Source organism: Periplaneta americana, chromosome 4, assembly GCF_040183065.1.
Source record: "Periplaneta americana isolate PAMFEO1 chromosome 4, P.americana_PAMFEO1_priV1, whole genome shotgun sequence".
In the NCBI taxonomy this organism is placed as follows: domain Eukaryota; kingdom Metazoa; phylum Arthropoda; class Insecta; order Blattodea; family Blattidae; genus Periplaneta; species Periplaneta americana.
In genome coordinates this window covers 157,045,311-157,072,036 of record NC_091120.1, presented here as the reverse complement: position 1 = coordinate 157,072,036, position 26,726 = coordinate 157,045,311, and the positions used below count along the sequence as shown (strand labels likewise).

Here is a 26,726-nt window from a genome sequence, read left to right as displayed (position 1 = left end):
TATTAACTTAAACTCGTCACTAAACTTACATCAATAAACAGCATTTACCCTACACTTGAACTGAATGGTTCATTAATGAACATGATTTTGTTTCAGTGTTGAGAAGACTATGGAGAAAATAGATGATGCCTGCAAGTTCACATCGCGTCTGCTGGAGCATGGTAACACTGTGGAGATTCTGTCTCTAAAGCGAGTTGTGGGGGCGCAGCTGCTTCACCTGATCAACAATACACCCAAGCCAGAAGTGAACACAGCCATCGAGTTTGAAACAGACATTGACAAATTCGAAGCTGCTGTTAAGGTTGGTGGTTTTCATTTGGGAGTTTCTTGATAATGCAGTTGTGTAGATATTGGATATTTAGGCCTACAGAAGGAATTTTGTGTTACTTATTATGGTTTAAAATACAGTATGTTCTTAACAAATAAGAAATTACAGTGTGTTGCAAAAAGTGTTTTCTGAACACACAGTAAACTGTGATACGATTTGTAATGTGGCATATGGGGAATATGGAGAGGGGTTTACTTCCTACTGCCAGAAGCATCCCCAGCTCTGTTCATGTGCTCTTACTCCAGCTAGGAATGATAATTTCGCTTTCACTGTATTTTCTTAAAAGTGAGTTTTTTTAATATCGTCGTTGTTCCTGCAATAACTCCTATGTGCAAAATATAAAATTTTTCAGTAGGAAGAAAAAACACATTTATTCATCCTATGACAGCTGTACACAGGAGGCTGTGAATTCTTAAATTTTCGAAACAAATAAATATAATTACATATAGGAGATTTTATTATTTGCTGTATCACTATTTAAGTTATTTAATAGAACAAAAATCTGAAAATCGATAAATATGTCACATAGGAGTTATTGCGTCCCACACCATGGCGTTGTGGTCTAAGGGGCTCATGTTACGGAATGTGCACTGGTTCAGTTCCTTATGGGAGAAGAAATTTTTTCATGGAATTTCGGCCAGTGTATGGGACTGGTGCCTGCCCAGCATTTTGATGCACTTGGTGAGCTACGATAGGTAGCGAAATCTGATTACTCAAACCGACTATAACGGCTGGAGGGCTCATCGTGCTAACCCACATGATACCACCATTCTAGTTGCATGATCGTCCACCTCTGCTTCGGCATGTGGGCCCTTTGTGGGCTGTAGTGTCACGGATTAAAGGAGTTGTTGCAGGAACAACGACGATATGTATCCTTACAGATATTATTTTTGCATATTTCTGGTAAGAATACAAATGTTTAATCTTTTTTTTTTTGTTATCCAATGCCACCAGGTTGTCTTTCGACATTTCTGGTCTTCTCTCCTGGCCGCGGCTTAATTGTAACCGACTTCTGAGGTTGGGGCGCCTGGAAGGCGGAGTTACATTACCCCGATGATGTGATAGGATGATTATGATAATGTGGTGCCAGGAGAGGTCTTAAATCTAAACTTAACCTAAATTCCAGACCATGGACGAACACAGGAATAATCCCCTTTAAGGAAAAATTCCTGTGCTCCAACCGGGAATCGAACCCGGGACCTCATGCACTATAGCCAGAAGCTCTGACCACTAGACCATGAGGCTGGTCATGTTTAATCTTTCTACACTAGTTTGTATTTGTGTATTGTAATAGAGAGATTAATGTTGCATATTCATGAGAGGAGTTCCCAATTTTGAGCTTTTTTTTTATATCAATGTATTTTGCATTGAATTTTGTATTTCTGTTCTATAATGTTCATATTTTGTAGGAAACATGGAACATATTTCGAGCATTATCTTTTCTTTGCCCTTAGGCAACATTTGGGTCATTCCACACTGATACAACTTCCACACCCAAGGAGACTACTCCTCCACCAACTCTACCAGGGGTACAGCCTCTGAATCTCAGCGGTGTTCTGGGGGCCACTGGAATGGGTTGCGCAAGCACAGTAACTACCACGAGCAGCCCAGTGTCCCTGTCCACCTCAATGCAGTCCTCATTTGAAGGCGAGCTGGCTTCTGGAGTTGGACCCGCATTCTCTCTTCCTCCAGGTGTACTAGGGCCAACAGAGGGACCTCCTGTTCCTCCAACCCTGCCACCCACAACTCTTCACGGTTTGACCAGCATCCAGGAGTATAACCTGCAGCAGTTGGCAAATCTGTCTATAAAAGAAGAGGCAGGCTCTCCGGTGGTGGGAGTCCCACCCTCTCATCCCGCTCCGAGCTCAAACCCGAGCCCCACTCCTTCCTTCACATTGGCTGACCTCTTCTCTGGGGACATCAGCTCCACAAGCAATGCCCTAAACAATCTGCAAGCCCTTGCTAAGCTGGGCAGTGTGTCACTCAACAACCAGGGTAAGTTCCCACCATTCCCAATGAGACGAAGCATCACAAAGTCTTACCATTATTAAGAAAAGTCAAGGATCCGTTGTGTTCGTAACAAATTGGAAATATTGTATAGCTATTTAGTTTTTAAGATCTGAAAAAAGTAATGGCAAATAACTTACCACAATTGGCTTGTGAAATAAAACACCAGTAGAGGTTACAGAATTATTCCGAAGAAGATTTTCTATAGAGTATGTTGATTAAAATATGTAAGAAAATTTACTGTTACAGGATGTGTTTAAGAAAATACAAGCAAATGATTTGTTACAGTTTGTACAAATCCATAATTGCCCGATAATTTGTCATAAAAACAGTGACTTTACTGTATATCTTCACAGCATTTCTAAGAAAAAGAAGATTGGAATACTATTAATATTAAAATGAATATTGAAGGAGAGTGAAGATGGAAAATGATTTTGGTATCAGCATTTAAGTACAGATTTGGAGGATTTGTATAGGGATGTGTAAATTATCGAAATTTCATATTTTGACCATTTTTACGTGTAGAGTTGATTTCTGATGTCCTTTTTAGTTTAGTGTCTTAACAAAATGACTAGGGGCAATAGATATTTCAAGTGATTCTTATCATTGTTTCCTTCAAAAGAGAAGTAAGGGCAAATAACATCACATTTTCAGAAGGAATTTAAGGTCATTTGACTTTTATAACCATTGTTTGTATCTAGTCTGTCATGATGAATAACAAATTCCTTCTACTAGACGCCTGCACCTCAGAGATAATATTGAAACTGCTAGGGTAGCAGAATCCAGAATTGTCTAAGTGACTATACCTGGAAGCATTGGTGACTAACCAACCAGTGTTGTTCTGATATGAAATAATTGCAATCGCCTTTTCGAACAAACAAAACTCTTTATAACTAATGTGATGTAATAAATTGTGTTCAGTGTTCTTTCATTATGTTGAAATTTTATGTTTTTGTTTGACGTAAGATAAAAAACGTAGATTATCAGCAGTCGCTGAATAAACATTATTTTAAATTAATTGGCAGCTCTTAATGTTATCTTAATTTTAATGTTTGTACGTCCCTCAAAAGTTCAGAAAATTTTAGACAGTGATGCAGCTAAGTACAGTTACTAACATTGGGGTGAATTTTTATAGATCTGTTCCTGTCGTATAGATATTAGAATGTTGCCTAAAGACAATTTTTTGTCAAATGACATTTTTATAGATACATTTTATAATAAATGAGTGACTTTGAGTTGTATCTTATTTGTAAAGTGGGGTGTGTTGTTGTGTTAATGGGACATGTGGGGTGTTCGCAGGTCAGATTGTGGTGAATGGTGGCCAGACTGTGAACCTAGTGGACCCCCTACCCCCTGGTGCTCCACCGCAGCCAGGGGCTGGTCACACTGTTCATAGTTCCACCCCCACACCTCCGCCTAGCCAGGCTCTGCCCCCAACCCTCGGAGCTCTCCTTAATGGTGAGCCCCATTCCCCAGAAATAGAGCCAAATACCTGTTTGCACCAACACTGTACATCAACATGTCTTAAAATATTAATAAAACAAATAATTCATAGGGCTGTCCAGTTCTGTTATTATTTTACTGTATGTTTTTTAAAAATTCAATTTGTAAAATTTTGTTAAGACTTCGTTTTAATTAACGTGTTTTATTTTGCCTCTATTCAAATTCAACTTTTTTTTTTTAGTAATTGTTAACATAAATTAAATCATCATATATTTTCTTTCTTTGCGGTTTTCTAGAATTGTTCCTTTGCCCCATTGTGTCCTCTTTTGAGGATTGTTAACCAATATTGGACATTTAGAAATAGCAGAACTCTGACCGTGTGGTTTAAAATATGCAAGACATCACTTGAGATAAAATAATGCAAATACAGGGCATAGAATTTACTTCATTCTAATGAAAGGAAATATCCACTGTTAGGAAGCAATCCTGCTGAATTTGTGGGTAGAAATGCTGCAGCTTGAGTTTTCTTTAAGTACTCTTCTTCAATTAAATTTGAGATTAAAATTGATTTAGTTACTTGTAGAAATGTTTAAATTTTGTTAACATGTAGAGATGCCAAAAAAGAAGGATGAATAGAAAACGAAATTTTAATATTTACATTATTTTCACACATTTCCTGTTTTTATAATACAACTAAGAGAAATGTCTTTGCCAGCCCTGTAATTTTCCTCAATTTCAGAGCTTGTAGTTTGCCCTATTCTTGAGTTTGTGTTTGTCTTGACACAATGTCACTCTCTGTCATTGTAGTTGGTAGTACTAGAATTCTTCTGCAGATATTTTTCCAGTATTGGATTGATTTATCTTACTACAAAATTATTTTCTCTTCTTCCTCTGATATAGATTAAGCCAAACAAACCTTTGAGAATTTCCAGAAATCAACCGTAGTCATTTTGGTCTCCAACAAACGATTTGTCATCTGTCCCCCTTGTACTGTAGCATTGAAATATAACTTGTTTACTTAATATATTTTATTCTAAAATTAAGCAAGTAAATTATTATATGAAGGAGAATTTTTGCCATTTTGAAGCTGGAGATGTAGATTATTTTTCATTTCATAGAAGAGTTCACTTCCTTTACCAAGAACTTGTACTGTTTAATAACAATCTATCGTTTATTTAAATGGAGGAATTATTTTATCTCTGTACACACACAGATGTATATATCTTGACGTGATGTAAGGAGCATAAACTCAACTTCTTTCTGTTACATGGAACATTTACTTTGAACGTGTGTATTATTTTTGTCATATTTGGACAGCCCTATTTTCTCTCTTCCCTATCCAGCTTCCTTTTTCACTGAAGTGTATGCAGTTCGAACTGTTTTTCTTCAGCCTTTCGAGCTGTGTATTGTAGTTTAATATAAGTTGAATCTTTATTGTATATCTTTAAATTTGTACAATTGAGGATTATTGTCATCACTTAATAACTGGTACTACATCTAAAGTATGCTCAAGTATGATCACTGTAAATGAAGTGTTTGTGCTTACAACTTTGGCTATCTTTAATGTAGCAGCACATTTAGGTTTCAGTATGTGAATTTTCACTGATTATTGATGCTTTCCATTTGCTTTAAAAGCTTGAATTTGCGCACAGTAGATACTCAAAACTAGAAGAGGTTGTCAGAATACATCATTAATATTTAAACATTGGTTGTAAAAACATTTTCAATAATGTAAAAAAGAATTGCAACAATCCTAGTGATGTATGACGATATCGTGATGATGATGTCAGAGATGCATATGGATTTAACTGCTGTTAATGCTCATTCTACATCAAGATTATTTTTGATATTGTTATACTTAAACCAAGGTGTTAGTTAAACATCAATTCCAGGGATTTCTATGGCTTTTTGCTCTGTAGAACATTTGTCGTATGAATACCATGGAGTCAGTCCTAGGATGTAGGTGATACAATGCAGTAGTTCCTGTTGCTTAATAAGGACGACTTATGGCAGGAAATAAAAGAGTTCCTAGAGGAAACCATGCCCCAGAATTGTCTTCGACCATCACTGAACTTGTCTCGATGAGATTTGAGTCTGGGTCTCAGAATTCGAAAGTCGACTCTGTAATCTTTCAGCAACCTCTGTGCTTAAAAATAAAATTGCACATAAGTATAAGATTCTACAAAAGTTATGACACTTACGAAATTGCTGACACTTAAAAGTTTAAGATTTCTGTTTAAAAAAATATGTAATTTTACTCACAAAAGACTGGGGCTTTAAGTCATGATACTTGTTTTTTATTGTTTCATTTCACTTTGTTTGACAAAATTTATTTTTGAAATTAACTAATCCAAAGTTGTTTTGTTATAGTTTTGTAGTTCTCCCATATCCTTTTCCTTTTCTCCTCTTTCTAGATTTATTCTGTGAGTATTGGCTTAGTCTGTAGACGTGAATTGATTATATTCACCATTATGAGTGCTGTTGAAAATTTGTCAACGTTTTAAAAATATTTGGAACACTGAATGGTTTTTGAGGGCTCATAATCTTCATTTAGGAAGCTTGTTTGAAAATTTGTAATGATTCCATGGCAGATAAAATATCCTTAGTAAAGCAAAATCCATAGAATAAAATGTAAATGCTGCATACATATTATAAGAAGTTAAGAAAATTCAGATTTTCGGATATGCAGAGTGAAGAAAGTTGCGAGACAACTGCATATGAGCTGTCTTATTGTATGGCAACAGATGTACACCCTGGCAATTTCTGGTTTCCCCCCCGTTTCCCTGGATTTAATACTGAAGAATTGAAGCAATCGGTTACTCAGAAAATTTAAATATTTCACAGGGTTTTCTTCTGAATGGTGTACAGAACTTGGAAGAGGTGCCATTAATGATGGAAGAATAAAATAACGATCAGATTGAATTTTATATTAATCTCTTTTTACATAAATAAACTGCATTATTTGCTAGCGAAATGTGTTTTATTTTTATGTGGACCTTATCTTTAACATAGTTTCAGCAATTTCAAAAGTGTCCTGACTTGAGTAGCCACATAATTTCATTTTCAACATTTAGTTATAGTAGTAGATAAGATAGTGATGAAGAATGCTGTTTCTAGCTCGAATATACACTCAATGACAAAAATAGCGAGCCACTTTAATTTCATTATGACTTGTAACACACAATTCTTTATGAGAACCTGGAATGGAATATGTTGCAACAGTGTCCCTTGAGACAGTAAAGTAAGTCAATGCTGTTACAGGCCAGATTGGCTCAGAGAATGATGGGAGTTTAAGGCCCTCACCTCTGTTCAGCATTAATGGCAGTAGGGATGTCAGTCATACATGCCCACTGCCTTCAACCCCAAGGAAATGTCCCTATTACTCGTTTATGTTAGAGGCCGAGTAAACCCTAGGGTTGTAGTGCATCCAGAAGGATTAGATACATGACCCCATCAGAAATCGAACCTGCGATCTTCCAGCTTTCTGCCTGAATGGCGATGCTACCTCACGCCCCCCCCCACCCCACCCCACCCCTCTTGAGACAACAATCTGTATGTTTCAATGGTTCTGATTATATTTTTCCAAAATGTTAATGTGTAATGAAATTAAAGTGGCTCACCCTTTCTGGCACTGAGTGTAGTGAAGTTATTTTTATTGCAAAAATATGAATTGCTAAGAATATTTTCAAATTTACATCCATGTCTTAATACTTAATATTTCCATTGTTTTGGAATTACTTACAGATTCCGTCACCAAGATCTGTTCTACTCTGTTGATTGAACTAGCCAAGTGTAAAGAACACAATAGAATAGATCATCCTTCAGTTCGTGGATGATGTGATTTTGGTGATAGAATCTGCAAGAAATTTTGAAGTGTTAAGGATATTAGATTCCATTACATTGTCAGAATTTCTTCACGAAACTGTCGACAAGAAAACCTAAAATCTCTCAATTTGAAATCAGTCTTTTAATGCCCATTCATTGTAAATTCATTAGAATGTGATTCTGTTCATCTAGCTTCTACAATCAAAGCACATTTATTCTTCTGTCAGAAGATTATTGTAACTTTCTTTAACTTTATTTTTTTAAAGAAATTGCAATTCGTGAAAACCAGAAATATATTAACTCCTAATGTGCGTCATATCTTCGAAAATATGCATGTGCCATTGCAATCAGTGTAATTATGGTAGATGTGCTAATGAATTTGCTTTATTCGCTACAATTACAGAGTGGGCCATAAGTCACGATTAGATATGTTATATGTTAGTTTATGAAATAATAAAATGCCACAAGCTACTTAAAAACGTTATTTACTGAACTCTAAAATATTAATGGATGGAAATATCCAAAAAAAAAAAAAAAAAAAACAAACAAATGGGCCGATTGGTGTCATTGTCAAACGTTTAACATTTTGCTATGCACACCATTATTTTCCATGCACAATAAATTTTCACATGTCACATCGCATATCCATATCCCTGTCAATTTATGATTGTGGGCTTATATGCATGATAACCTGCATTTTTCATCAAATGGTGCAATGAGGTTCTTGGGATCTGCATTTCCACCGATCGCTTCCTTGTTGATTTCATCGGTGAACATTCCAATGATTCATTCAAACGGTCATTGACATCATTGTCAACATATTTTTTTAGATCTTCCTCTGCATCCAATACAGAGCCTATTGACAAATTACTCTTTTCCAATTTACAGAGATTGTCTTCACTTGGATCTGCTTTATTAAAGTAATGAAAGAAGTTTTCTCTGATTTCTTCATACGTTTCACCAGTTTGTTGTTTTTCATGAATCCACACACTAACGATGCGATGAGACGTTCCTCAATCGTATACATGCTTGTAACCACCATTGCTTTCAACATAACACTTCACATCAACAACAATCAACTAATAAATGCGCACGCTGAAAAAAATCTGGCTTGTAATCAAAACATAAAAATTAATTCACTCTATTGGAAAAGTGACAACTGTTGTCACAAACAGTATATGAAGGGGAAAAATATCCCTCTGTGCCTAGGAATAGTTTTTAATTAGTTTTCGCTTGCGACAAATGTTTTATTTCAATATAAACAATATCCGATCGTGACTTCTGGCCCCCTCTGTAAAGTGTATAACAAGTTCATTTTCACATTTTTCTTTGGTAAAACTTTGTCACAGAAGAATGTTTTATATAGTGAAAGTGTTCTTTCTACATTACAACACGTTATTGATTCCTATACATTTTATAGAATTGGAATATATCAGTCCCCTAACTGCCCATTGTGCAACTCAAACCAAGAAATGGATTCGGAACACCTCAAAATCTGTGCTTCAGTGGCTAGTCATGATAATATCTTTGAAAAATATTGGAGTGCAAGAGGTTAAATGACTTTATTGTCAAACGCCTGGCATTAGAAAACAACAACAACAGCAACATTTATTATTATTATTATTATTATTATTATTATTATTATTATTATTATTCAAAAATAAACCTATTACTTACAAATGGCTTTTAAGGAACCTGCAGGTTCATTGCCGCCCTCACATTACTTATACATTACGGAAATTAAAATCAACATGAAAAGACGAAAATATCAGGGCACCGCAAACTTATTTTCTGTACTTTCAGGAAGTAGATGATTGAGACATACACTGTACTTCAGTCCCTTAGAAGTGGAGATGAGTGGGGAAGATTAATGTAAGGAAGACCCGGTACTGGGTTGAACAGGCCGAGTTTTTGGTACTTTCTCTTCATCTGTCAGCCGTTCCATTACTCATTTTTTCTGCGACTTCTGAGTCTGGCCTTTCATTTCCGTGGTAATTCCAACCTGTCATCAAAAGCCTATTGCTGAAACTTCTGGATTGATTTATTTTCAGTGTCTTTAATGAGAAAATAAAATTAACGAGGTACTAGTCAGTAAAATATTCTCAGTTAGTGCAGTACACTGAAAACAAACATATCAAAAACCAGCTTTTCCTATTAGTGATATTTTCGCCAAATTTACAAAGTACATTTCTTGCACCATGATATTTCCTGTATAATGAATAAAGTAAAAGCAGTGACATCATCATCAAGATATCCTGTTGAACAATGAGGCAGGGATGTAGGACAGACGTGGCTTGAAGTGCATGCATTATCCCTCAGATCTGGCAAATGGGCCCCTGAATGGAGGCCCACCTGGGGGAGGTGGCATGGTGATGGGACGGGGTCCTTCACCAAGTCTGGAGATTAATACAACCATACCACCACTCAACGGAGCGACCTTCCAGTCCCTCTCGGGTTCGCCCTCACCCATTCTCTCTCAGACAGGTAAGGGGTGGCTGTTGGTTTTTGTTTCAAAAGTGTCTCCAGTTGTCTTATCCTGATGTGATTTCCTTTAAGGACTTCAGTATTACTGAAAGAAACTACCTTGGCCATACCCTTATCCCTTATACTTTGTAAACCTTTCTTCCCTGTCTCCTCTCCTCCCCCAGATTTCCAGTCCCTATGTACAGGTGTTAATTTTATTGATTAAAATCTTAATGTCATGTGCTTCAAATGCAATATTTTGGCCATTCGAAGCTTGCACTGGACACAGAAAGTTCAATTTTATTATGCACGTCGGTTACTGTCTTCAATACAGTTCATATTATCAATTCCACTCTTGAATGTCCAGGTTAGTTTTTTTATTTTGTTGTTAGACCTTAATACCTAATGCCAAAGCTTTAAATAATTCCATTTGCTTCTGCTGATTGTATCTGCTGCTCTAGTATATATTCACAAAGTGTTCTGATCATTACTCTTTCCTCTATAAATACAGCATGTTGTAATGGGTAATTCCTAATTGATATAGATGAGCTGCTTTGCAGTTGTGTCCTATTAAAAGTCGCAATTTTCCCACAGTTTTGGCCTCGAAGAAAATAATTTTTAATAAATTTAAAAATTCTAGGAACAGTAAAGACAGCATTGAGGAGTTAATAGACCTGATTTATATTCATGCAAATACAATTTTTCCCTCCAAGAAATGCTGGAATCTTCCACAAAAATATGGAGTAATAATTTACAAGTTCGAATTGAAGTTGTTGTAAAGTAACAGAGTTGTATTTTTCTGTTCCATAAGTATTATGAAAGCCTTATATAAAAATATTTTAAGAATGAAAAGTTCATCTAAAGGGCTGGATTTGGTAAGACTACCTAAAACGCTCATTGCATTTCCACATTGAATAGCTATACTTAGTGGTGCTTCTTGTGAAACCCGGGGTCACGGAGTTGGTACACGGAAGTATCTCCCTGACTGTTTCGTAAATGTGCAATACAGTAGCATGCAAATTAATCAGAACACACATATTTTTACATTTTCTGTCATTGTTGGCCTCACAGCTGCTCATACCACTTTAATTGACATCAGTAGTACGTGTAATTCCATTGTTGAAGGTCTGTAATTATTTTTTTTATAATATGTGACATTTTGCCTGTCGTCACATCGGTTTGGCTACTGTTAATTCAATCATAAAACGATACAGAGAGACTGGATCCATCACACCCCAGAAAAAAGGAAACTGTGGCCGCAAAAGGAAGACTTCACCTGCAGATGATCATTTGTCAGGAAAAGTAAATTAAATCCTAGACTAACTGCTGTCGACTTAACCCGTGAGTTAATGGCTACCACTGGGGTGAATATTCACATCACAACAGTGCGACGTAGGCTTTTGGAAGCTGGACGAAGGGCTCGTAAGCCTATTAAGAAGCAACTGCTAACCCCTGTTATGTGCAAAAAACGCTTAATGTGGGCAAAATTACATCAACACTGGATAGTGAATGACTGGAAGAATGTACTTTTTTCCGATGAGTCTCATTTCGAGGTCCACGGCCACCGTGTTTCTTACGTACGGAAAGGATCTGAAAAAGTAACAGCAGCTCATCTCCAACAAGCACCCAAATATCCCCCTAAAGTAATGTTTTGGGGTTGTTTTACACATGAAGGGCCTGGAGCATTAATACCTATCAAGGGAATGATGAATTCTGACAAATATATTCACTTATTGGAAACCAGAATCGTACCCCAGCTGCAAAAATCATTTCCGGATGGCAGAGGTGTGTTCCAACAAGACCTGGCACCATGCCATACGTCTCGAAAAACTACAGAATTCTTCAACAAGAAGAATATTCAGGTACTCCCCTGGCCAGGCAACTCACCCGACATCAACCCCATTGAGAACTTGTGGTCAATCTGCAAAAGAAGAATGCAAAAAATGGATTGTTCTACAAAGGAGAAGATGATTTCTGCCCTCATTGGTGTATGGTTTCGCGATGAAGAAATGAAGAATATTTGTGGGAAATTAGTGGAATCCATACTAAATCGTCTCAGAGCTGTTATTAGGAACAAGGGTGGCCACATAGATTACTGAGGTATGTCTTAGATCCTTTTTTTTATCCCGTTTGAGTGTTTTACATAAGTAATTACGTTGTTCGGATTAATTTGCACGCTACTGTATAAGTTAATAATGATAATATTATATGAGCCGTTGAGAGGTAAAGTGGTTCAACGTGAATTTATGTAATGTTCTGGAATTTAAGGTTTTGCATTTGCTTGCATTTAAAAATCTCGTTAATTTTTTCTCAAACTTTTCATCAAAAAAATATTTCCAACATATTATGTGGTATCCAAATTATACTTCTTCTTCCATGAAAAAGTGATAGATTGTGTCTAAAACACAAAGCACCGCTTCTTTGATAAACAACTAGATGAAAACTGCAGTAAAGTGGTATAACTCAATTACTTATATGACTGTTCCTGTCCATAACATTGTCTATAGCATTCTCCTACCGAGTCTTTGATTTTTATTTTTTACATTTTTAAATTTTAATATTTTTATCTACCTGCGCCTCCTAACCTAGCGAGAGGAGATGGGATTGGACAGTTAAACTTCAATCAAAGTATTTTTTACAAACTTTTCAATATATTCCTTGATGCTATTTAGAATTTCGACTGACCTTTTATTAATAGTGTTTTTACCACACAGGTCTTCTCCAGAGGGTTTACAGACTTCTTTTGAAGCCTTAGAACTCGTCCATTAGACCGGTGAATGTCTCCAAAAATATGTTTTGCACACATTAAAGTGCATTGTTTTCACGTTCGGAATTACTTACACATGGCTGACTTTAGATCTTTTGATGTATCCGAATTTTCATCTTAGCAATGTTGATACAACGGCCATCAAATTAGTCCCAAAAGGTAAGCATTCTGACGTGAATAATCTGCTGAAGCCCAAAATCGGGTGAGACTAGATTTCCTATTCTCTTCAAAAATCAGTTACTTACAATGTCTAACACAGTTACAGTTTTTATCTTCATACACTTTTGCAAGCATTACCATACCCTTTTTTGTGACATGCCTTCCCAATATTACGATCTATTTTAGCTTTTGCTCGTTTATGTATCGAATTATCATACAAACGTTTCTTTCCCCTCTTCCACTGACATGATCAGTACAACTTGAAAATGATTCTGTAGATGTATACAAACATAACTTCACCCTAAACAATAACAGTGATAGTAGGGAAGCTACTGGCAGGCGTTTTGAGTTATACCACTACACCAGAAGTGGTATGATGATTTCAGTTACTGTAATATTTAATCATCTCTCTACTGGCTAATCTTTGAAATAAAATTATGCTACTTCACCAATTAATAGCTAACAACATCACAGACGAGAACCTGGTTGTAACTCAAAATTAATCAGTTTTTGAGTTATACCTCATTGCCTCTCAGGGGTTCATATGCTATGTGGTAGGAACTATCAATCTGAGGCTGTACTAAAGTATAGCTTTAAATCTTGCTGACTGCTTATCTGGTTGGGTTTTTCCCCACCTTTAAGTCAGGCAGTCCATAGTGAATACTCTGTCTCACTAGAACACCAATACAGGGCTCCTACAAAAGACCTTTCCGGTTTCGAACACTTGTAATTTACTTTCTACGAATCTGAGGTGCATGAAAATAGTACCAATGGAAAGAGAAACTCAAAAAGTTTAGTTCCTTAACTGAAAGATTTCAATGTGTCCCCCCTTAGTAATATGGCACACATCAAGCCTATAGTCAAGTTCCATGTAGGTATGCAGATTTTCCGACTCCCAAATTCTGAGGTTATGTCTGTTCACCTTACTAGAAAGATGAAAAATGGCTTTGTCAGAATACACCACGGAACGAATACATTCATCATCGTTTTCAATAAAAGTCTGCATATTTATGCAGAAATTTCTTCGTAGTACTTTGTTCTCTGGTTTTAGGGCTTCCAGCATCTGTAGTCGATACGGATGAAATCGCAACAGCTTGCGAAGAATCTCGCTTTAAATCAGTGTACTATTTACGGATTGTAGGCTCACTGGGTGGATCTGCACCAAACGTTGTTCGGTGATGCCGTTGCACATTAATAACCAACCAGTTCACATGAAAATCAGGCTTTTCTGTCCTCTATAGCAGCCATCTCACCTCAACAAAGAACAAATTTGTATATATGCTCTGTTATGAGGCAGTACAAACTAGGAAAACAATATTGCCACAACTAAACTTTTTTTAGTTTCTCTTTCCATTGGTGCTATTTTCATGTACCTCAGATTCATAGAACATAAATTACATGTGTTCGAAATCGCAAAGGTATTTTGTAGGAGCCCTGCACTTTCGATGCTAGACAACTTTGTAGTTGACACAGCATCATTAAATAACACATTTCAAAAGATGAAATCATTATTATGGTAATTAGTGTAGTAGAATTTATATTCCCAAATGCACTTTTCCTGAAATAATTTCACAGACAACTCTGGTTATATCAGTCAATATTTTTGCTCACTATTGCTATAATTCCTGAAATGAATTAGTCACGTGGATAGTGGAGTCTGTTCATTGCCCATACTTGTTGCCATTTCTTTTCATTGAAAATGTTTCCAGTCATTTATCTGATATCACGTAATGACTAGAAGAATATGAGGGTGACAGCATTTACCTGTACTGTTCAGCATGATGGAGTCAGCAAGATAAATTTGCGATTGAAAGTCTCTTTCTGACAGTGGAAGCTGATTTCAGTCGAGGATATAAAGTCTACAATATTTTGAGACATTTCATCACTACTTGGATCATCACAGTACTTTTTAGATTATAACATATATTTAAGTACAAGTCTTGTGAGTATGGAAGTACCAGAGCCAAAGTTAGAAATTATTATTTTTGCACTGTGTAACTCAAGATGTCGCTGAATTTCCCACAGCATTAGATCACTGATAGTAGAGTAGGTACGTTTTTACTGAATCTGAGTTAAAAATTGATTTTGATTCTTAACTTCTGAACTACAAATCTGTCTCCACAGCCTTGTAAAAATCGAAATAGTTGAACCACAGTCTAGTATATACAGTCACGAAGCTCTGTACATAGTAAATATGCAGCCATGGATAGTTGCTAACCACTAGGATCGCTAATATCGCCTTATTACATACAAATAGTACTGGCACAGTCTATTGTTCCTAGCACCCTCACAACAAGCTTCATAACTGTATATACTAGACTGTGGTTGAACACTATAGAGGATTCCACGTTAAGAAAAAAGCACTGGTTTTATGGGCTTTGCTTAATACATTGTATAAGCTATGTGGTGGTAGATAGGTGTTTCTATGGCAACTTGTCATTTGATGGAATAGCCCCATATGTTCAATCTTTTTTCTTAACGTGAAATCCTCTGTAGAACATGTATTATATGCTGAGTAACATAATACGACTATTCCATTATACCTTTTTCATTATTTCGCTCCTTATATAATGTAGATCTGTTCAGAAAACTAATTTTTCTACATAATAGAAAGCTAGAATTGGATTATAAAATATGTATGATGCTGAAGTAAATTATCAATCATCTATTTGTCATTGCAAATGCCTAAGTCTGTCTGCAAAATCGTGTACAATTGAAGAAGGAATATACAGGTAAACATTCGATACAAAAAGTAGAAGAAAATGTAAAAATAATAGAATACTTAAATGTATTTTTAAATGTACTAATTAATAAACTCGGATGACTTTTGTATTAACTACCAGTGAAGAGAGAGGAACCTGAAAACTCAGAAAGAATTTATTCAATACCTTGATAAAATCAGGAACAAAAAATTAGAAAAAAATTTACCTATGGAAAATCCACTGGAACAAATAGAAGTAGAGCATAAATTAGACCTACTTCAGAAAGTTAAAAAGAAGAGACTAATACAGAAGTTTTGAAATGTCTGGGATTGGAAACAATAAATACAATGTATCTTGAGGATGAATACTTACAAACTTACACTGATGGAAGGAGGAGGTTGTGTAGGCATGGAGTGTGTAGTACTCTCTTCAATTTCTACGCTTCTGCAGGAAAATTAAAAATTAATTTTGATGGAGAACTAGAAGCAATACGCAATGCCCTGTCCCAACTTTGTGTTGGATTAAATTCATTCCACAAAGTGGCTATATTTTGTGACTCCACCTCTACTATTCAAGCCATATCAGGTCCAAGATATAATTATACCGACATCCTAAGTTTCGGAAATCAAAACATTGATCAAGAGGTTACAAGAAGTGGGCAAAAAAAGTACACTCCAATGGATCCCTTCTCATGTTGGTATCAAAGAAAATCAGAAGGCTGATCTTCCGGCGAAAAAGGCACGAAAATAGTTTACCCTCCACAGGAAACAATTGTCTTTTTTTTTTTTTTCAGCAAAATCAATAATCATTTCCAGTTTTCATAAAGGAAAGATCAAACAGAGAGAAATTAACCAAGGGAAGATGTGGGTGAAATTGGTAATGAAAAAAAACTTCATTCCAGAAACTTTCTGAAGTGAAGCTGTAGCAGCATTCCGCGTAACTACATACAGGACACAACTGCTTGGCAGAACACTTCCATCGCTTCAACATTCTGGATTCACTGAACTGTATGCTGTGCAGAAGAAATGCCATCATGAACTGCGACTATCTTAGGAAATGTACTGCACTTCACAAATTCTGGAATGGGACAGATGGACAAATATATTGGGAGGCTAGAAGACTAATGGATGAGTTCCAATAGTCTGGAGTATTGGATTAATAATAATAATAAACTCAAAAAATGGATATAAAAATTTGTTGTAAACAGCTGCAACATGTGTTATACGTAGTATATTACGTAATAATCATTATCATAGATTATAGATATATATATATATTTTATTTTAGTTGGTTATTTAATGACGCTGTATCAACTACTAGGTTATTTAGCGTCGATGAGATTGGTGACAGAGAGATGATATGTGGCGAGATGAGGCCGAGGATTCGCCATAGATTACCTTGCATTCACATTACAGTTGCGGAAAACCTGGGAAAAAAACCCAACCAGGTAATCAGCCCAAGCGGGGATCGAACCCTTGCCCAAACGCAACTTCAGACTGGCAGGCAAGTGCCTTAACCGACTGAGCCATGCCGGTGGCTATATATATATATATATATATATATATATATATATATATATATATATATATATATCACAGTTTATATAAGAATGTAACAGAAATGTTCTCTTTAACAGAATCTGTGTGCACTGTTGTACTAAGTCACCATTTTATTCTTCTTATCAAGATATTTTCTGTCTTTTCTGTGGAATAATTTATCTACACACAAACTTTCAAAACACTTGGAACTTCTCTTTGTTTTTGGTATTAAAACACTGCCCTTTTTAATTCTACTATTTATATGTTCTGTTTACTTTTATATGCTTAAGTATTGTATATGCAGACACCATTTGGCATTAAGTAAGCAAGAAGAGCAATTTTTATGTCTTGAGTTAAAAGACATGTATAGATATATTGATCTCCATTAGGTCATTTTTACCAAGTTAATATAAGATAAGATTTTTTTTCTCTCCTACTGTTTTAAGCAAGATTAAAAAACGAGTGTTACAGATTCCTTTGAAATTGATTTATAACATTAGTCAAAGAAACTAGAAGTGGAGAGAGAGGGGGGAGACATCTTTGCTTCAAAAGAATCACGTTACTGAATAAGTTAATTCTTTTTATTTTTTGTAAGTTATTAATAAAAAATCATTGGCGGGATTAAAACAAAAACGTGTATACGTAAGTTAAATGTTTAGAAAATTCTTCTTTTTATATCGCTTGCTATAAAAGTGAGGCTGGAAGAGGTCAACTCCAGGCAGAAGCAAGTTTCATCTCGCCATAACTTTCAAAATGGCTGTGAAATCATTCGTATAAAATTGACCAATTTGTCTTTCTCAGCTGAAGTGTGATATTGACCACATCACTTTGTAATGTTGAAAACATGAAAGCTATGGCTTCCTGTCCTCAGTACTTCAGTTGTGTTGATATGAATGCGTCAGCATTTTTAACCACATTAAAAAAAAAAAGACTTTATAAAGTTTGCTTGCAAACATTTCTTAAGTGTGTTGTATGCTTGTAGATGAACTTCTAGGGGATAGTCTGCACAACATCCCCGTAATTGTTGGGGGAGGTGGAGGAGGTGGTCCTACAGGGACATTCCACCATCCCCGTGCTGCTACAGGAAAGCTCACCCCCATGCAGATTCGATGCAAGTACGGTCAGCTAGGACCTAGTAAGGGCCAGTTTAACTCTCCACATGGCTTCTGTCTTGGGACTGAAGAGGATATTATAGTTGCAGACACCAATAATCATCGCATTCAGGTAGACTTTCTTTTGAGGTTTTATGTTGATCATCATGGTGTGAGGTCTTTAGCTATTTGTATCTTGTTGAGGATGTATAGAATCCAGCCTTTCAGAGCTATGTATTCGCTCCATCAGGAAAGATAGTCCTGTTGGTAACAGATCCAACTGATAAGTTTCCCATTTACCTTTCCCTATCTTTCCTGCTGATGGGGCCAACATGTAATTCCCAAACTTTGGATGTGTAAGCATCTGGGATATGGTACAAATTCCCAAATATCTCGCACAACATTCAGGTAAACATGATTATAATTGAAATGTATTGGAGAGTGAAAGCATGCAAACTTTAAACAGAAAGTAGGGGATGCTCTACAGAACATTTGAGATAGGAACTTGAAATCTGCAAAGTCAGACTAAGGAGATAATTATAAGCTTAAACATGTCTATCGCTATTGCTTACTGTATTCCGTATTATCTACATTTATAGGGATCTTGAGGTCTGCAAAGTCAGATTAAGGGGTTAGGTACAGCTTATAGCAGTAAAATTTTTGGAAATATTCAACATTTTTTTCCTCCATTACTGTATCTTGTACAATAATGAAAATTGGTGTATGTAAAACACTGTCCTTCTGCTATATGAAAAAAATATTTTTACAATTGAAAAAAATTGTTTATTTTTTATTTTATTTTATTTTTTTCAAAATTCAAAATTGTGGCAGTCCACTGTGCAGTGATGAAGCGTTTTCCTCATAACTTATAAACTTGTTAACTTTTTCATGTTCTCTCTCTTTTATTTTATTGCTGGTTTATCAGACAATCTATCAAAGGTAGAGAAGTGATCTTGCATCATGTTGTAGATATGACATGCATAAATACACACAAAATTTCATCACAGAATGTTGGATAGTTTTTTAGTTATGTTGGAAACGCTTCATCACTGCACAGTGAATTGAATTTTGGAAGCAAAAAATGTGAATATTTTTTTTTAATCATAAAGATATTTTTTTCGTATAGCAGAAGGACAGCACTTTACACATACTAATTTTCATTATTGTACAAGATACAATAATGGAGGAAAAAAATGTTGAATATTTCAAAAATTTTACTGCTGTAAGCTGTCACTAACCCCTTAAGGGGAGATGAGCTTATACATATCTGTTGCTATCGCTTACTGTATTCCATATTATCTACATTATTTTATAGGGAACTTGGGATGTGCAAAGTCAGATTAAGAATATATGAGCTTAAACATGTTTTCTATCGCTTTCACTGTTTTTCATATTATTTACATTTATTTACACCTACTTACATTTTAAAATTATCTTCATATCATTTATAAATCTGAGTTAACTTACCATTTAGTACCTCACAACAGTGCTTGAAATGACGCCCACCAAAATTATATATTTACATTTAAATTTTATTTTACTATTTACACTTATCTACAACAGGTTTATTACTTACACCTTGTTCTGATTATAGAAGAATGAATACAATCTTTTTTTTTTTTTTTTTTTTTTTTTTTTTTATCTTAATTTTTAGACATCCTTTCTCCAGTCTTTGAACTTGCTTGTACCATCGTATTTATTATTCCATGCTCTCATTCAAACAAACTCAGTTTCGTATAAAAATATGTAAAAGTGTTGAATCTGTGAGGCTGACATGTTGTTTATATAAATCCATTTCCATATTGTATTACACAATATTTCATTAAGTTCACAGCACTCAATATTTATATTTATCAGTCAATGTACTTCCGCACCCAAGTGTTACAGATCACTTTTAAAGTTATATATCCATCACATTCAATAATTGACTTGAGAAAACATTATGGTCAAGAACAATCATTAGTTCGCAAGGCTGACAGGATATTTGCACACATGTCAAGAAAATACATTACAAAAGATTGATTCCTTTTGTCTAATAGATGTTTAATGACATATGTATATATATGTTTCAGGTGTTTAATGACATATCTGTATATACATTTCAGGTGTTTGAGAAGACAGGCACATTCAAGTTTCAGTTTGGTATTCCTGGAAAGGAGGAGGGACAATTATGGTACCCACGTAAAGTTGCAGTGATGCGAAATACAGGAAAATTTGTTGTTTGTGACCGTGGAAATGAACGCTCCCGCATGCAGATTTTTACCAAGAATGGCCATTTCATTAAGAAAATAGCCATAAGGTAGGTAGTTCAAAGATGAATGATAAGGATAACAGACAACAGTAATCATCAGACAGCGGATTTTCAGTCCCTACACAGTGAAAAGATGTCTCTTCCCTTGGCTTACGGAGGGAGTGTAGCATTGAATTCAATGACCTCTTTGCAACTGACATACACCTAATGTTCAGTATCGAGACCCAAAATCTGCTGTCTGGTAATCATTTTTTAATATTTGAGTTAGTAGAAGAAAATTAATGGTAATCTGATCATTAGATTATATTGTAATTTATTTTAAAATGAAACTTAAAATCAGTTTAATTGCAATCGTTCTCTTTGAATGTTATTGGTTTTGTTTTGTTTTGCAGTGTTAATAGTTAAACATTTTTGTAACAGTCTATTTTATGGTTATATGGTTTGGAATGGAAAAGTCTAGCAATATGATTTGATTAGTATTGGCTAAATACGAATATGCAGCTCTTTGGGGCGCACATGGTTAAGACACTATGTTGCAAAACAGAAGTTTGGAATTTGATTCCTACAGCATTATATAGAAGTGAGATAGTTGACATCAAATCAGAAATAAAATTCTCTTAGTATAATCCTTATTAGGGTTTTTTCAAATATCTGAAACTTCCAGTACACCAGTGTGTTTCATTCTAAAAGATGCAACAAGCACACCCATTCTCTCTCAAGTCTCCATAATGACTTAGAATTTTATCTTTTCTGGGCAGATAGCTTCTGGCAGTGAATCCATTTTCTGTCTGTAAAACTGGAACTGTGATTAATTTACGCATTTATTAATTTTAAACTGTAATTTCTCTATCCTTTTTTTTATCAGTTAAGCCGCTTTGGTCCATTGGATGCTTCAGTCACAGGGATTAAATAAGCATTCCAAAATAGTTATTCGTAAAGGTTTTCTTTTGCACAAGTGTAAAGATTGTGCCAAAAAGATAATTTTACAAATGTGTATCATACAATGTTTTTTTTTCTACGATAGCACAATTTAAATTAAATAGCACATTAAATAAATATTTCAAGTTGGAGAGGTTATAAGATCACAATGTCATGGCCATCTAAATCGGCCATAATCAACAAAGCAGTTAGAAAAAGTTGAATGTTACTTCTTTCTGCAATGAGCAGGCTACTACATGTAACTTCAGAATACTACGGGCTAAAATGTAAATAAGAATGTTAAATTTGTTGTTTATTTGTGTTACATGTAATATTTAAGTAATGAAAGATCGAGGTAATACATTAATTTCTTACTGAATGAAGTTTGTACAGTTAGCGGCAAAAAGAATGGGCCGACTCTTGGTCGATAGAAATGCTAAGTTCTATTGCACGGTTCACTCGTGTAAACGTAACCCAGTGCAAGGCATTGCTGTGGTGTCTCTTCATTGAAAGTCATCTGTCTATAATATAATAAACCTTACGAGCAGTGTGTGGCCCAGTGGTAAGAAGTCTGACATCCATGCCAGAGGTTGTGAGTTCGCCTCCTGGTACTGTAAAATTATTATTTTTTTTTTATTTTAACTTTTACTTAATTTATTAGTTTAAATGTGAAATGGCATTTGTTAACAAACTTCGTTATGCCTGCCTTTTAAAAATATTATTGGCCATCACCTGTGGGCTATTAGTAGGTGAGATCTGGTCTGTATAAACAAAAATACTTGTTTCACATCCTAAAAAAACGGACGCATATCAAACACAAATAATTAAATTAACAAAAACTAACAATTTGTTAATATATTAACAAAACAAAGCTGTGGTGGGGACTAGTATAGTATCTTGTCCACAAACCACCTGCGTCAACATCTGCCCTCATTCTGCGCGGCATGGAGTCCACAAAATTATAGAACAGGTCTAAATTCTTGGCCATCTTCTCCCACGCATCTAGAACTCTGTCCCACAATTCCTCAGGTGTCCGAACGGGTGGTTGTTCTGCCCAATTAGAGCGTAGGATCCTTTTGACTGCAGCCCACAAATTTTGAAACAGATTCATATCTGGTGAATTTGGAGGCCAGTCGACTGGGTCGACATCACACCTCCTCGTAAACCATCTTTGAATCCGGTTGGCAGTGTGTATCAGATGATTATCCTGCTGGAAGAAAAGTGTTCCTTCTGGATATCGTTTTCGGGCAGAAGGGATCATTACATTTGCCAAAATGTGTTCGTAGACTTCTGCCGTAAACAGACCATGGATGCGTTCCAGAAGTCCTGTCCCATCGTATGACATCCACCCCCAACACACGACCCTCACGCGAAGCGTATCGGTGGTCATTCATACAATAAACTAGGGCAGTACTATCATTGTTATTGGAGACAATTACCTCGTCGGAGAAAATGACATTTCTCCAATCAAAGTCCTGTTGGAGAGTAGCATACGCAGAATAACCTATGCGAACCAGGGCAATGAGTTATTGTTTCTGTGCCATCTTCAAGCATAATGGCGAGACAGAATGTTATATTAACAGATAGCAGTATTGCTTGAAAGAGAGAGGGAGGTTTGTTATTTATTAGAGTTTGGGCATATTCTAAGAGATATCACCACATAATTATAGCTTTGCGTGACACATATGATGGCAATTTTGTAATTAAAAAAAAAGAAGATTTGGGGAGATTCGAACCTTCAGCTACTACTAACTTGTTCAATATACCAATGCCGTAACAACTTACGCTACTGTAACTGTTTATATTGCTTTGTAATAATACATGGTTTTCCTGTTCATATTCGCTCCGGTTGATTTTGTATTTATCAATTTTATTACAATTTCACTCTTCAAGGGCCCTGATGTATCTAGAATCAACCCGCCATTCGATTTTATTACATATTTTAGCCTCTTAAACAAAATACAGCAAATTTAAATGGTTTAATTATGTGTTACCTAGTGAACTACAGCATTGAGACGAGCATGCGCAATGTATGTCTCTGGAATTTAGAGTTATTCTATATCAAACACCGGGAAAGCCTCAAGTCATACCTTAGAAATTGTCGGTCGGCCCATTCTTTTTGCCGCTAAGTGTACATTGAATATTACATTTTCTTTGGCAGTGTGTAAAATGAATAGCAGTGTGTAAACTGATTACTTACTTTTTTTGTGCACTAGTGTTCTAAAGGCTCACTTTTTGCATTGATAACAGTGGGTAAAATCCCATTTCACGTCCTATCGTAGAAAAAACGTATATGTTTTTGCTTAAACCTCTTTAAATCTTAAGAAACAAAAGAATTATTAATCCAGGAATTTTGCATAGAAAATTAATGCATTATCCCATCTGCTGAAAATATGGAGAACTTATTCTCAGATATCTTAAAATGTAAAACTGTTGCATAACATGAAAATCTTGTGCTTGCAGGTACATAGACATAGTAGCTGGGCTTGCGGTCACATCCCAAGGTCACATTGTGGCTGTGGATAGTGTTTCACCTACAGTATTTGTTATTTCGGAGGGAGGTGAATTGTTGCGCTGGTTTGACTGCAGCGATTACATGCGTGAACCTTCAGATATTGCAATAAGTGGTAAGTTTTGATACAAAATTCCTATGAGAATGTGTGACGGAAAGGGAAAAATAATACATAATTTTATACACAGTAACTCATGTATGGTTATTCCTACTTTAAACAAAGATGAACCACAACCACCTTCTTTTTCAGAATTCGAAATAGACTATGTGTATGTTAAGGTGATGTAGATTCACAAGAAATAGTTAATTTAAATATGAATCATCTTTCAGTTTCATATCAGAGTGTCCCACTGTATTATAATATGCTTAATTTATAATTGTTTTGTTTTGCTTTGGGATGCAACATTTTCATGAGCTGATTTTAACCATTTTCTTGAAGGACACCATGTTTTTAAGAGTTGGCGGTTGTACTGTCCTTTCTCAACTACCTATATGAAAGAGGACCATACCTATCTTTGGTCAGCGGGTCCTTCGGACTTAGCCAGGAGGGCTTACTTTGAGTCTACCGACCGTTACCACCTCTGCCTCTTATGGGATGCATCTCTATGCCATGACAGGCTAGCATAGATAATTACCTGTTGGTCCGTGGGAGATACTTCATTTCTCTCTACCACTCATTTCTGAGAGGCATTCCCTGATCTGCCACCTGGGGACGCGCCCTCTAGGGGTTACAGGTTCCCCCAAGGGGAAGCAAGAGGAATGATGACTTCATTGTTAAATCCAGAGCATTAGATACACACACACATAATTGTTTTGTGCATGTGTGCGTGATAACATTAATAATAAAACATATGCATGCACAATCAGTGAATACTGTGTGACACAGAAGTCAGTTGACAAATGGGAAATATTATTACGTGTTCCTTCCAAGATGTCCGTAATCTGAGTGACCTTTTTCATTTATACTGTTAGGTTGGCAGTACATAACTTATTCCGCTTTTGTACTCTTTTTGAAAGGTTTATCACTTTTTTAAGTGATTTGTCAGGCATGAAATGGAATGTTCAAGATAAACTCTTACTACTACAACTACTGCTGCTGCTGCTGCTACTGCTACTCAATGTCTATATAAAACCAGTAATGACATACTGTGGTGAATAACAGCAAATCTTAAAAAAAAAAAAGAATAAAATTACAGTAGAGTCTTGTTTATCCGAACTAATTGGGACCAATACCTGTTCGCATTACAAGATTTTCGGATTAACCGAAATATTTCCTGTAATGCAATGCATGCTATTCACAAGCGCTGAGAGATGATGGTGGGAGTATCTTGTTGCTATTTTTAGAACCACAACCAACAGGTTCACGTCATTACGACAACAGAAAATTACTGATTTTATGAGCATACTAGATGTGTAAATTATGCACCCTTGAATGTGCTATTTTCATAATTTTTAAAGTAAAAGAAATTGAGTGAATTTACACATTTTTTCTTTTCACTACTTTGTACTATTACAATAAATTTGGGTTTTTCTTAAAATAATTTTGTTCGGATTAGTGTAGTTCGAATTAACGAGACTCTACTGTATTAGAAAATCAAAGTATTCGATAAATTACAGTACTATACGACAAACGCATCTGAAACCCCAGGAAGTATGTGAACAAAACTGCTTGATTCCGCTTCCTTGTCTGCAACCCTCTCGTGAACCACCTCCTCCTCCTCTTCAAACCTGACCATCTGTTTAGTTCATAAATTGAGATAATACCTAGTGAGAATCCGTGGATGCCAATTTGCTAAATCTTCCGTTTTTATGTCACTTATGACCCTGTGGTGCGTGTGTGCATCTGTTTATAATATTAATAAAATAAATAATTAGTGATAAAACAATTCATTTTATTTTAAGAATTGAGAATTTGAAGTTATGAAATGTGACAACACTTATTCATTTGCTGTCCTTGTAAAGAGCTTCATACCTCTTTAATGAGCTGAGTGATGGTGGTGTGGGGTAGTTTTGCAAAGGACAGGGAGCAACACTACCGCTAAGCTGTTTAGGTCAGGGTTTCAGACCTGTTTGTCATATAGTAGCTGTCAAATCTACTCCAATACCTGCAATGCAACTAATAGTTCATCAGTCTCTTATTGAATATGAACTAGAAAAGAATACTATTATTCAATACGAAAAATTGATCAGACTTTCATTTAGCAATTGGGGGCTAAGAAACTTCAGAATTAACATTCAAGTCTCAGGAAAGCTTTCTCTCTAAAGTACAGGAAATTAAGCAAAATATAAATCTCCCAACAAGTAAAAAAAATTTAATTCATGAAACTAATCCTACACAAGCAATATAGGGTATTATCTAGACCTGGTTGAAGATATCAAGAAAAGTGACACTACAAAAGATATCCTAAAATTGCCAGCATTGAAAACTGTTCATAGTAGATTCTCTAACAATGAATGGCTTCATATTTTTACAGATGGAATTCTACGTCACATGGATACAAAAGTTGATTCCAACGTCTAACAAATGTCTCAGTTCCGATGGGGAATATGTTGAAAAATAGCCCAACAAATGCTGTATCTACTGGGTGTTCATTTCAAAGTGTGTCATGACGTCACTGTTGTGAGTCAGCGATTTGAAGCAAGTTTCAGCTTTTATGTCAGAGAAGTTGCCTATTAATCAAGGCGTTCAATCTGAACTTGAGAATGTGTACGGTATAACTTG

General features: G+C 35.6%; 1 protein-coding gene across 3 annotated transcripts in view; it reads left to right on the top strand.

The window, feature by feature from the left end:
- Positions 1-26,726, top strand: part of mei-P26 (meiotic P26) — a 67,945-nt gene that overhangs the window by 29,356 nt on the left and 11,863 nt on the right. For 2 of the 3 annotated variants that reach the window (XM_069824205.1, XM_069824206.1), the window contains exons 7-13: positions 97-301; positions 1,783-2,323; positions 3,635-3,793; positions 9,923-10,087; positions 18,215-18,456; positions 20,429-20,622; positions 23,956-24,119. In XM_069824205.1, coding sequence (XP_069680306.1) covers positions 97-301; positions 1,783-2,323; positions 3,635-3,793; positions 9,923-10,087; positions 18,215-18,456; positions 20,429-20,622; positions 23,956-24,119 — 1,670 coding nt within the window. The remainder of the gene's footprint in view (positions 1-96; positions 302-1,782; positions 2,324-3,634; positions 3,794-9,922; positions 10,088-18,214; positions 18,457-20,428; positions 20,623-23,955; positions 24,120-26,726) is intronic. The other variant, XM_069824207.1, reaches the window with a different exon arrangement.